The sequence below is a fragment of the Astatotilapia calliptera genome, chromosome 11 (assembly GCF_964374335.1).
Source record: "Astatotilapia calliptera chromosome 11, fAstCal68.1, whole genome shotgun sequence".
Lineage (NCBI taxonomy): Eukaryota > Metazoa > Chordata > Actinopteri > Cichliformes > Cichlidae > Astatotilapia > Astatotilapia calliptera.
In genome coordinates, this window is record NC_137432.1 from 33,471,128 (window position 1) to 33,484,225 (window position 13,098).

General features: G+C 43.2%; 1 protein-coding gene across 1 annotated transcript; it reads left to right on the forward strand.

Annotated features, from left to right (window-relative positions):
* Nucleotides 1-3,993: 3,993 nt before the first annotated feature.
* On the forward strand, nucleotides 3,994-8,290 carry LOC145431869 (uncharacterized). The gene is made up of 5 exons (XM_080308155.1): nucleotides 3,994-4,142; nucleotides 4,755-5,596; nucleotides 6,078-6,275; nucleotides 6,452-6,662; nucleotides 7,656-8,290. The coding sequence occupies exons 2-5, from the start codon at nucleotides 4,864-4,866 to the stop codon at nucleotides 7,915-7,917; spliced, it is 1,404 nt and encodes a 467-aa protein (XP_080164281.1). The 5' UTR covers nucleotides 3,994-4,142; nucleotides 4,755-4,863; the 3' UTR covers nucleotides 7,918-8,290.
* Nucleotides 8,291-13,098: the final 4,808 nt, after the last annotated feature.

Here is a 13,098-nt window from a genome sequence, read left to right on the forward strand (position 1 = left end):
GATCTACCACATCTCCCACCTGAAGTTTTGATGTTGGTGTTGAGTTACCTGAACACAAAAGAAAAACATTTAGTCTGCCTCTGCTTCAACGACCTCAAAAACTCATCGACCAACCATCCCTATGGAAGGACTACACAGTGGTGTTCTTCAGACGGCCAACACCTCCTCCCAGCCCCCCTGCCCCGATGGCCAGCAGAGAACAGGGGTGTGTGAAGACCCCCAAACCTCCCTCCTCTCGCTCATGTGTAGTGTTGCTGCGTGTTGTTCTAAGGTGCATTTAAAACACAGGGGAACATGGTGCTGCTGCCAGAGAGCAGCAGGTGTTAGCATGGCCCCTCCCGAGAACCCTCAATGTCATTTGGCGTTTCTAACCTCAATCAATTTTGTTTGCACGTCACCATTCTTCCAGTCAAAGTATGATTGGAAATATTTTCCCCGTTCCATGGTTACTTGAGTCTGAGAAATGCTTTTATTGTTATTATTATTATCATTATATTTATTTTTAGCAACACACTAGTGTAATCCATGGATCTGTAGCTATTGTGATGCTTCATAGTATGAAATGTCAGTGCACCTTCTGCTGCAGAACAACAGCATCCTCGTTTTTCCCAGGTGTAACAAAGAACTCAGTCAACTTACTAGATGAATTTTTGCCTTGCACAACCTTTTATGTTTTTCTGTGTCCATGTAAGCAACAAGATCTCCGGCACCTTTGTTAGACACGCAAACGTTATGTGCCAGCTGTGCACACAGTGCACTACGCCTCCCATTTATTCCGACCGGGATGGTACGAGGGAAATTTCTTTTGCAGTTTGTCTGAAAAGATGCACTTGCGCTTTGGCATCGTTTCAGTGCGCCGTTCCGCGCTCTGTCCCGTGTGTGAACGCGGAACAACCACTTTGGGGATGACGTTGCACATATGGGTCCTCTGTAGGCCTGTAGGAAAACCCGGACATTTTCATCCATCTCGAAAATCCCCCCGGACAGAACGTGAAAAGTGGACATGTCCAGCGAAAAGAGGACGGTTGGTCACCCTAGACTAGGAGTTTATTTCAGTGCCCAAGATGACTACTTCAGTGTACTAAAATGTAACACGAGGAAATGGCAGAAAATCCTCTTGAGGTCAAGTGCACTGGTATATTGTGTGGATCTCTGTAATGGTTTATATTGACATCAGCAAATAAGACATTTTAGGCGCTCTTAACCTGTTATCACATTAATGTTGCTCTGACGGAATATTTATGGGGCATAGATATGCCCCCTCCTATGCAAACTTATACATGAGTCAGTGGGAACATGAGGCCCTTGCAAAATGCCCTCAGAAATTAATATTCTACTTTTTTTGGATGACATCATAGGGGCTTGGTCTCACGGTGAGGAAAAGTTTTCTGAATTTATTGACATCCTAAATAACCATCACTCCTCTATCAAGGTCAAATATGAGTTGCATCCTGCACAGGTGAACTTTCTGGACACAGTGTTTTTGGAACAACTGGATCCAAATTTGAAAAAGGTTTCTACTAAGGTTTATTTTAAACCCACAGATTCTCATGCCCTTTTACATAGAAGTAGTTATCATCCAAAACTCACTTTTAAAGGTATCATAAAATCGCAAATTATTAGATTCTACAGAATCTCCTCAAAGGATTCAGACCTTCAGGATTCAATCGGTACATTATTTCGGAGTCTGAGAAACAGGGGTTATTCCAGAAGGTTTCTTGGAGCAATTAAAAGCAGTACTCTTGCAGGGCTTAACTCTAACACGACGAATGCAGGTGGAGCCTTAGATGATTCAGGGGAAAACTTGACTCAGAATCAGGCCCAATTGGGGGAACCGAGCAGATTCATGCCATTGGTAACTACTTATTCATGCCCCTATTTACCGTTACACCATCAATTTAAAACAAACTTTAAGGAGTATACCTCCGGTTTGATACAATTTCAAAATTACAGGGTAATTTCAGCTCATAGGAGAAACAAGAACCTAAGGGACATGCTTGTTAGAGCTAAATTACCGGAACAGATAGGGAGAATAGGATCAGTGAAATCTGACCATTGGGCCTTCAAACCAAGACAGTTTATGTACAATCCTCATGGACAGACAGGGGCACCCATTCTGCAGAGAACGACCTTGAACATGAAAAACATCATTTACTGTATCTCGTGTGAAAAATGCCATCGTCTCTATGTGGCTCCATGCAGATTTTGGGCTGCTGAAAATAACTTGTGCTAAAAACAGATTTTTAAAGTTTAAAGTTTGCAGGCCTCTGAGTTAGCAGATATACAGTGATGGACTGCAGATAAGATCTGTGTAACTCTGATGAGATTACAAACCCTTTGGTGCTGTAGAATATTCAGTTATTACAAGCTTGAAATAAACTCTTTTAAATGAAACTTTTAGTGTTAACTTTTTAGGGTATGAGTCTTCCTCTGCCACTTTTCAGTCTGGGGTCCCGCAGGGCTCAATTTTAGGGCCTCTGCTTTTTTCATTATATTTACAGCCCCTGGGAACCATCCTCAGAAGGCATGGAATATCCTTCCACTGCTATGCTGACGACTGTCAGATCTATCTGCCTCTGAAGCAGAACGATGCCTTCTCTATTAAGCCACTTTTAGCATGTCTAGAAGACATTAAATCTTGGATGTCCCTAAACTTTCTAAGATGCAATTCCAGCAAAACTGAGGTCATTCTGTTTGGTCCTAGTGGACCTTGTGAACCCTCCGCTATTGATTTGGGACCCCTGGCAGAGTATTTTAAATCTGTTGTTACAAACCTGGGTTTTAAGATGGACAGTGATTTTAAATTAGATAGTCAAATTAGGGGTACTGTCAAGTCCAGTTTTTATCATCTAAGGCGCTTGGCAAAGATAAGACCTATTTTATCTCAGCCGCATCTTGAAACGGTAATCCATGCTTTTATTTCATGTCGTTTAGATTACTGTAATGCACTATATTGTGGAGTTAGTCAGCATCTTCTCTCTCGTCTGCAGCTGGTCCAAAATTCTGCTGCACGACTTTTAACCAGAACTCGTAAAAGAGAGCACATAACTCCCGTCCTGGCTTCACTCCATTGGCTGCCTGTATATCTTAGAGTTCACTTTAAAATTCTCATGTTTGTGTTTAAATGTTTAAATGGTCTTGCCCCAACTTACCTCTCTGAGCTTCTGCATCCTTACTCACCCCCCAGGTCTCTCAGGTCAGCTGACAAGCTGCTCCTGGAGGTACCCAGGTCCAAGAGGAAGCTCAGAGGGGACAGGGCCTTCTCTATTGCTGCTCCTAATCTGTGGAACAATCTTTCCCAGCACATTAGAGAGGCCCCTTCACTGTCCACTTTTAAAACACGTCTTAAAACTCATTTTTACTCTTTGGCTTATGACACAGTCTGACCCTGATTTTATTGTTTTAATCTAATGTGCTGATTTTATTGTTTTAAATGTGTTTATATATATATTACTTATCTTATATTATTATTACTATTTTTCTCATTTTTTTTAACATGCTCAATGTATCATGTTTGGCATGTCAAGTGTACAGCACTTTGTGTTCAGCTCGTGGCTGATCTGAAAGCGCTATATAAATAAATTGCTTGCTTGCTTGCTTGAAACATTGAAAATATTCTTTACTTTGATTTCTATTTAGCTAAGAAAAATTGACAAAAATGGCTGGCTCAATGTGACTGGTGTTGTTTACTAAGTCTGTTTAGTCGTTTTACACAGGAATTCTTCATGAACACAGTGGACATATTGCAGCAAAAGCAATATGTCATGGTGGACTTTCAGATGCAGCCAACAGTTACGTATAAGAAAGAGAAAGGACATGAAACAGTGAGTGGGGTGTGGAGACATGTAAGTGATGTGATCAAGCAGTCTGGAACACAACAATGGAGTGATGAGCTTCAGCTTCAACTTCATCGACAGTTGTTGACACACCCCACTTGACTGATGATGTCAACAGCAGACAAATAAGAGGATATACAGGGATTATTTTATTGACAAAGTCATATGTTAATTAAGTACCAGCAAGCTTTTAAAGGGTCACAGACCAGGGATGGTCACTTTGCTTTGGCCCTGTGTGTGTGCAGGCTGGAAGAGCTTCTTCATCTGTTTCTTACTGGATTTGAACTTTTCAGAAACTCCTGCAAGGTAAGGATTATTCTCTGCCACAAACTATAATTTGCTGTGTAGTTCAAGTTTACCTGTTGTAGCATCTCTGCTGGTTAGATGTACTGCAATGCTGTTTTCGTCAAGTTAAGCATTTAAAGTATGGATAGATCTTTACTGACCTGTTTTAAGTAATTTTGGGAGTGAAAGTGGTTTTTCTGTTAAAACACATCTCAGATTATCCTTCATTTGTTTCTTTTTGGCTGGCTGTAGGGAATTAATGTGTGCATGAAATGCTTTGTGAAAATAATCTAGGATTGTAATAATAATATGACTTTTTATATCCACGTTTCATGAAGCCAGACTGAGTCAGAGATTAATTTATTTGTTTGGAGATGAATACAAGGAGGCCTTGTTTTCAGTGACTCACAGGCACAAGCAAATTTCACCTCAACAAGCTTCTTTAAATTCACATGGCAACCCACAAGGACGTTGGGATAGTTATTTCATATTACAGTCTTGATGGAGGTGTGAGGCTTGCCTGAATAGTTTGGGGCAAAAATAAACACCTTTTACATAAAAAAAGAGCTTAAGTGAGGTCTTGGTCGTTTTTTGTTTAGTCTGGATTGTAAATTGTTGTTGTTCCCTTTCCAGGTGCTCCTACATTTCAGCGAATCAGTGTGATTACTCAGGGACAAAGGACTATTAATTGTAGGTCTGCTGCCTCTGCATTGGTTGAATTTGTGTAAGGAATTGAGGTGCAATGGCTCAAACAGTCAACATGAAGGTCCAGGAGCTACCATATCTGCCACCTGAAGTTTGGGTTTTGGTGTTCGGCTACTTGAACACTGAGGAAAAGCACACAGCCCGCCTCTGCTGCAGACACTTCAGAGATCTCATCGACCACCCGTCCCTGTGGAAGGATTATACAGCAGGACTCTCCAACTTTCCCCGCTACACATCTGGATTCTGGGACACCGTGCAGTGCCGTGGGGTCAGCCGTGCCACAGTGCGACATTTAGGATCCAAAGATTGGAAAATCCTCAGCAAGTCCCTCCCATCGCTCAACACCATTGTCTGTGTGAGGGAACGGCGATATTACAAGATGAAATACTTAGACAACCTGTGTGAATTCCCCAACCTGACGAGTCTTGGGGTACGAAACGCCACCTGGGTTGAGCCGTTACTGGTGCAGTGTCAGAGTCAGCAACTAGTCGAGCGGTTGACTCACCTCAGCGTCTGCAACATTCAGATGTCCTGCGACGACAGTGTGGCGTTCATCAATTGCGTGTCACGCTTGGTTAACCTGGAGTACTTGCTGTTCCACCAGCAGGAAAGTGAAAGGCTTGAGAGGATGATGCCAGTGCCCTCTTGCATCTTCCACAACCTGCTGCTAAGCCTGAAGAAACTCAAACACTTATCCTGGGGAATGAAAGGGGAGCCACCAGTGCCACTGCCCAACAACTACTTCTACCCACTGGACCCAGAAAACCCAGGTAAGCCAGTCTCCTGATTATATTTTACACTTGCAAGCATCAGAACCAATACAGTCACTTTTTACACCTTTGACAAGAGCTTTTCATCAAGAAAATACAATGATTTCTTGACATTATGCCTTAATATTGGAACAAAACCCATCATATTGAAGTCAGTTGAGCTGCACACATGCTGCATTATTATATATATTTCACCTCTGTAATATTCTTGATGTTTATAATTGAGCGATTTGTATATATTAGTGCTATTTCTTGTAATATATTGTATTATTTAATTGGTTTAGTCTATTACTGTTACTATCTTGGACCAACTGTAACCCACATAATTTCCTTAGGAATTATTATTCTGATTACATTCATAAATACATATTGTTCTGATTAGTATTGTGAGCACACAGCCTGTTGTGCAGTATTGTGTGACTATGCTAAACTTAACTGACAGAGACTAAATGTTTAGCTAACCACCTCTTTTATCCTGTAGGAGAGTACGGCGGCCCAGAACTGATCTCTTTGGAGTTGGTCAGTTACACAGAAATCATCCTGTCGGAGGACGCGCTGTGGGGTCTGACTTCACTCAAGTCGCTTGCTGTCCACTACAGGTACCCCTGGGATGGTCTGCAGTGCAACCTCTATTCCTGGCTCAGTTATCTGCAACAGCTGGAATCACTCTCAATCATTGGTGAGTCAAAACATGCATTTAATCTTTGTAATGTGTGTAAGTGTGTGTAGTAAGCAAAAATCTGTTGTCTTGCATGCATCCTTTTTTTTTTGTTTTGTTTTTTAAGTGAAGCTGTGTGAAGCTCCAGGCCAAAACTGTTTTCTGTAACTTCTGTCCTGTCGTTTCTTTCCTTATAGGAGGGACTTTTCTTTCCTCTTATACGGAAGACCTTCCACGCCAGATGACCAGTCTGACACTGCGAACATCCACATGCATGTGCCAGATGAGCTCCATTGCATCTCAACTCCAGCGAGTTGAACATCTGGACATAGATCAGAACCGCTATGATGATTGTCTCTGCAAACGGCTTCCTACACTGTTTCCTCAACTCAAGACTCTCAGGATACGGTATGCCCAGCAGATTTTTATTTATATTACTATTACAAAGTAAAAGTTCCATTTCAAATTCAAATTTTATTTGTCACACACACACACACAACCATACACAGTATGACATGGGGGTGAAATGCTTGTAGCTGTACAATGCCTGACCATTAAATGACAGAAAAAAAGTTTTACAGTATTTACAATTTACAGGTTACTACAAAATTTACAAATTAACTTAGAAATTTACAGTAAAAAATGTGCAAATAGCAGAGGAGATTATAAAGATTATAAATTATAGGAAATGTGTGGTGGTGCGTGTTGTGATGTGTGTGAGAGTCCAGTCTTATAGCGATGTGTGTGGGAGAGTCCAGTCCTACACCTGGTTCAGGGCCTGAATAGCCTGGGGGAAGAAGCTCCTCCTCATTCTCTCTGTTTTGGCCTTAAGGGAGCGGAAGCGCTTCCCAGACCTCAACAGTGAGAAGAGTCCATTGTTGGGATGGGAGAGGTCCATCATAATCTTCCTAGCTTTGGTCTTGCACCGCTTGGTGTAGATGGACAGCAGGTCAGGGAGCTCTGATTGAATGATGCGTTCGGCTGAGCGCACCACTCTTTGCAGATCTCGTCTGTCCTGCTTGGTGCTGTTCCCAAACCAGGTGCAGATGTTTGCCGTCAGGACGCTCTCGATGGTGCAGGAGTAAAAGTTCTTGAGCACCCTCAGTGGCAGATGGAAGTCTTTAAGTCTTTTGAGGAAGAAGAGACGCTGACGGGCTTTCTTAACCAGGGTGTTGACATAAACCATTTGATGGTTTATGTGTGACCTGCAGCATCAAATCATCTCACTTGAGAAACTGACATCATTTACATTTTGCTGCAAATGAAGCTTTTCTCTGTCTTGATTTCTTAAGTACAACTGAAACACTACAGAAAATCGTCTCAACAATTTCCCATTATGGACCTATCGTTGCCAACACGCAACTAGAGCTGACGTTTTTTTCCCTGTCTTGTCTTCTGTAGCTTCCACCGTGAGGAACCAACAAGAGACCTATTGTTCCTCAACAAGCTGCGACACCTGGAGCGACTGGAGCTGATCAAGAGACAGACATACATTCTTATAAGTGACGAAAACAAAACTTGGCCCAGTCCATCTGTGGAGGGACTGATCAAGGAGCTGCAGGAGATCTCCAGGAACAGGTTCAGCATCATGACCACAATGCCCGAAAGGGACGTTTTGCAAGAATGCGACTGCATTTGGGAAAGAGTGGAAACACGATTCTAACCCTGAGCAGTGCAAAGTGAACTATACAAACAAAAATTATATTATTATACAGTTTTCCTCCAGTGCCTCATGTGACTAACTGACTGGACTTTCATGTAGATGCAGCAGGTCCTCAGTTCTGTAACTGTCAGTAACCCAAGGACTCACAATGCGTGCAACACTACCTGTCACTACCAAATAAATGAAGGTCAGAGCAAGAAGCTGCTGCTTTGTTGCTGCAGAGAACTTTACACATAGTTAAAATGATGTGATGAAATATTCTACTGGTTTTTTTTAAAAGGTTTGGTTCAACCATGTTACGATGAGAAATTCTCTGGTTCTGTGAGTGTTTATGATGTTTTTTTTCGATCAAATAAAAACTACTTTTCATGAAGAACTGTATTATTGTTTTTCTGTGAATTTAGTTATTATTTCATTCAACAGCTTTCAAATCAAAATACAGACCTCCAAGTGATTGTATAGAAAGCCTCCCTCCTCAGAAGGACATTATCAGTGCCACGCTCATGGCTAGCTGTGGAAATTCAGTTCACTTCACTTTTTTCAGCAAAAAAGACAGTAATAAAAAGAAATCCAATCACAACGACCCTGTCATGGTCCGGGTGAGTGCTGGTTTTTCCATTGTACCAGTGTTTCCACCTTGTCTACTTGGATTGGCAACACCTGTGTCTATGGGGATTTAAGACCAGGGCCCTATTTCAGGAAGCCGGTTTAGTGCAAAGTCTGACTAAGTATACCCTGAGTTAACGAAAACTCTGGTTTTTCGGTTTCACAAAGCGAGTTCAGCTGAAGCCTGAGTGAGTCACTATGACGACACACTCCGTGAAGCTAACCTGCCCCCTAGCAGGTTTACTACAACTAACCCTGACTGTCCCCGCCTCTTTGTCGGAAACCTGACAGTAGGAAGTGTCAGACATGGCGTGTCCCTTCCTTGAAGAGCCAGTAGATCTTGAAGCCCAAATACTCCGCAGAGCTCTCCGCCGGGAGAGAGTGATCAGAGCGCGTATGGACATTTTATCATTACCTGATGATTTCCTGTGTGAACGTTACCGTTTCTCAGCACAATCAATAAGTTATTTGGATAATATCCTCAGGCCATATATTGCGCATGTGACACATCGCTCAGTCCATTACATATTCTTTGTACCGCACTCCGTTTCTTTGCAAACGGGAGCTTTCTGTACAATATTGGTGACGCTGAGCACGTTTCCAAGGCTACCGTCTGTCGGGCAGTCAGGAATGTTACAGTAGCACTGAAACGTCTCCTGCACTCGTCTGTGGTGTTCCCCGGTCACAGACCCACAAGATTCATCAAAGAGGGATTCCACAAAATTGCAGGTATCAGGATGAACAAAACTCAATGCATGATGTGGTGATACGTGAACTACCACTCAAATGGTACATAAATTTCCAGGGTTCCCAGGCGTGATTGGCTGTATAGATGGCACCCACATTCCAATCATTGCACCCTCAGCAAATGAAGGAGACTATGTGAACAGGAAGTCCTTCCACAGCATCAATGTACAGGTACATAATTCCCTGTAGCATTTCACACCAACAAGTGATGGCATCATGGTAATGGATGCCAATATGTGTTCTCTGCACTGTGTAGATCATATGTGATGCTGCCAACATCATCACAAATGTGGAAGCCAAGTGGCCAGGCTCTGTACATGACTCACGAATCTTCCGGGAATGTACACTGAGCACCAAATTTGGACATGGTGGGTCGAAGTAACTGTGAAAAATACAGAGACCAATTGCCACAGGGACGTTTGCACTGACATGTATTCTTCTGTCCTAGGAGAGTTCACTGGCCACCTGCTTGGTGATAGGGGGTACCCATGTCTACCCTATTTGCTCACCCCTTACCCTGCCCCTGAACCGGGCCCACAGCAGCGTTATAATCTGGCCCATTGCAGGACACGGGCCAGAGTTGAAATGACCATCGGAATGCTCAAGGCCCGGTTCCAGTGCCTTTGTAGACTCAGGGTCACCCCAGAAAGGGCATGTGACATCATTGTGGCATGTGTGATCCTACACAACATTGCCACGATTAGAGGTGAACACTGTCCAGCTGAACCAGACATCAGCAGTGATCCACACGATGAACATCCTGACCCACCCACGAACGTACAGGATGGAAGAGCAGTCATATGCCACAACCATTTCCTGTGACCCGTCACCCCAACATGTTACATGACAAATACACAGATACTGTGATCAACTGGCTTTATTGGTCACCCTGTATGTCCTGTACACAAAGTATAAATGCGTATATTAGTATGTTGTACAAACACTGACATGATTCGTCCATCTATGATCACTCCACCCACCCTTAACTGTTGTTCCAGCAGTACAATCTCCAGCTTCGACTTTTGGATCTGCAGCTGGAGGTGCACCATTTCCATGTCGCACTTCTGTATCTTCCTGGCCAGATATGTCTTATACAGCTGCTTTACAGGGAACTATTGCAACAAAGGACATAGCATTGGCATCCATAGTACATGCCTACTTAGGTTGGTTGTAAATCAGTGCTGAACAACCCACTGTGGTAAGGTTTGTTGTAGGAGTGGCTGGACCCTCTTCCTCTTCATTTCCAGCATCACTCTGCCAGGGACATAGTAAGTCCATGGTGTCATCATAGTACCACATTGTCGTCAGTTGTTATATTTTCCACTGTACGCTGTATACCTCATAGTGTGGCTCTGTTGCGGCCTCCTCTGTAGCAGCTGTCACTGTTTCGTCATCATATGCCTGTGGTGGAGACATTTAACAACATTGCTGTTCTACTGTTGACACATGTAGTCTGTGGAGTATTACGAGTACTCACGACTGCATGTCGGTCTGGCTCAACAGGGGGCTGCACCAGATGCAGTACACCATCACCATCAACTGGAAGTATATGGGGTTCATACAGGTCACTCATGACTTATGTGGGTGCAAATGGCAATTACCAGACATACCAATCACCATACACCTCATTGTCAGTATGCTCTCAGAGACAACCGACACTGAGGGAAGGCAAAATCAGTAGGTGTCAGGGTGGAAACGCTTTTATGGGCTTTATGTTGCATTAAGGTTCATATGTTACTCTTATTGGGAAAAGTACGAAATGTACTACTCGCTCTGTCTCTGGGAACAGGGAGCTCACCCTGTGAGAGGTTAACACACACACACACATGTATGCAAAATTAAAGGACACTGCTATGCTCTTCATAAAGACGTACCACTGCAGCTCGGTGTGTGTGAGTCTCTCCCTGGGCCCTCACCCGTGCAGCACGTTAACAGTTTCCAAGTGTCTCAGTGTTGTTTATTCACCTGACTGTTTGATAACTGTCATTCTCTGACAGTAGGACAATAACTTCACTACGACATAGTTCATTTTGGTCAAGGTGACTGTGCAGAATGGATGTATGCACGCCATGTATTGTTTTGGATTTACCCCTTATGTAGGCACTTGTGTCTTGTGGGGTTATTGCCACAGAGGATGTCCCCGCAGAGATGCCTTCAGCCACAGGGCGCCCACTGTTTTGGCTGAGGGCCAACTGCTCAGCCTCTGTGAGTGGTGGTGGTGGAGGACCCCCACCTGTTTGTCGGGCCTCCGCTTTTTTTCTGTTGGCTGTGACGGCACACATTTGGGCATACAGAGTAGGCAAATGTGTACTTGTGATGTGCTCAGATAATTTCAATATGTGCTTACAGGAGGTATATTACTGTAGCCTCTAACTGCAATTGATTTACATTGGACACACAGACCAAGCACTATGGCTCATAATACAATTGCACCTTACCTGTTTGGACTATGTTTTTATATTTCATTTTTACTTGCTGCCAGGAACGTTTGGGGCCTGTTGGGTTGCACCTGCGCTCACATCACATCACAACATAAAATGTATGACATAGGCAATGAAATGACATATACTGAGATGACGTGTTAAATGGGTGGTGATCCCTAGATCAATGTTTAGATTAACACTCACGCATTGACTCTGTTGGTTATGTTTTGCCATGCATGCTCCCTTTCCTTTGCAGCTGCGGCTGTGTTACTTTTTTTCTGCATGACGTGCATGCTGTCGGCATATGCTGCCATCAGAATTTCCGCCTCAAGCGCTGTGAAATACGTCGACCGCGCCTTCTTTCCCTCCGTCTCCATGGTGACTCGCTTAATCTGTGCTCCACTAATCGGGGCTTTATGTATCCTCTTGCGCGCGCTTGACTTGGGGTTGTAGCAACTCCGCGTTGATTGAACTAATTGTTATCAGCCTTTCTGAAACCGAATATTCCGAGTTGGACAGTTCGGGGTTACTCAACCGTGAGTATCGTTTTTCACTCGGGGTTTTCTAAACCGGCTTCCTGAAATAGGGCCCAGGGGTCTGTTTCAGAAAGCGGGTTTAGAAAACTCATAGTTTTCGTTAACTCAGGGTATACTTACTCAGAGTTTGCACTAAACCGGCTTTCTGAAATAGGGCCCAGGCCTCAAGTGCCGGTGTCCTGCAGGTTTCAGATGTGTGTTGATCCAACACAGCTGATTTAAATGGCTAAATCACCACCTCAACATGTCCTGATGTCCTCCAGATGCCTGGTAATGAACTAATCATTTGATTCAGGTGTGTTGACCCAGGGTGATATCTAAAACCTGCAGGGCACCAGCACCTGAGGCCTGGAGTTGCCTACCCCCGTTCTAATGTCATATAAGCAAAACAGTCTTATATACCAATGATAAACCCTTCAATGTATATTAAGCTTTTTAAGCTTAGTGTTTGCTTTTTCTATTTTGTGTGTGTGTGTGTGTGTGTGTGTGTGTGTGTGTGTGTGTGTGTGTGTGTGTGTGTGTGTGTGTGCACGCATGCGCGCGCCAAGGTGGTTTGTAAGGACATTTTGCAAGAAGACATCAGCCGATGTCCTCAAATTCATTGAAAGAAAAATTGATTGGAGGGTGCTTATACTTATATAGTTGTCAAAAGCCTAAATTCTAAGTTTCAGTGAAAACAAAAAAAAGTCCTTACTATTCACAATTACTCAACTTTTGTGTATAATCTGTGTAGGATTAGGTACCCATTGTTATAGTTTTTGTTAAAAATTGTGTGTTTCACAACATGACCATAGATAAATCCTTACAACTCCTTAAAACACCACTTTCAGTGATACTAAGATGACTAAACTACTTGATCAAGCACTTAA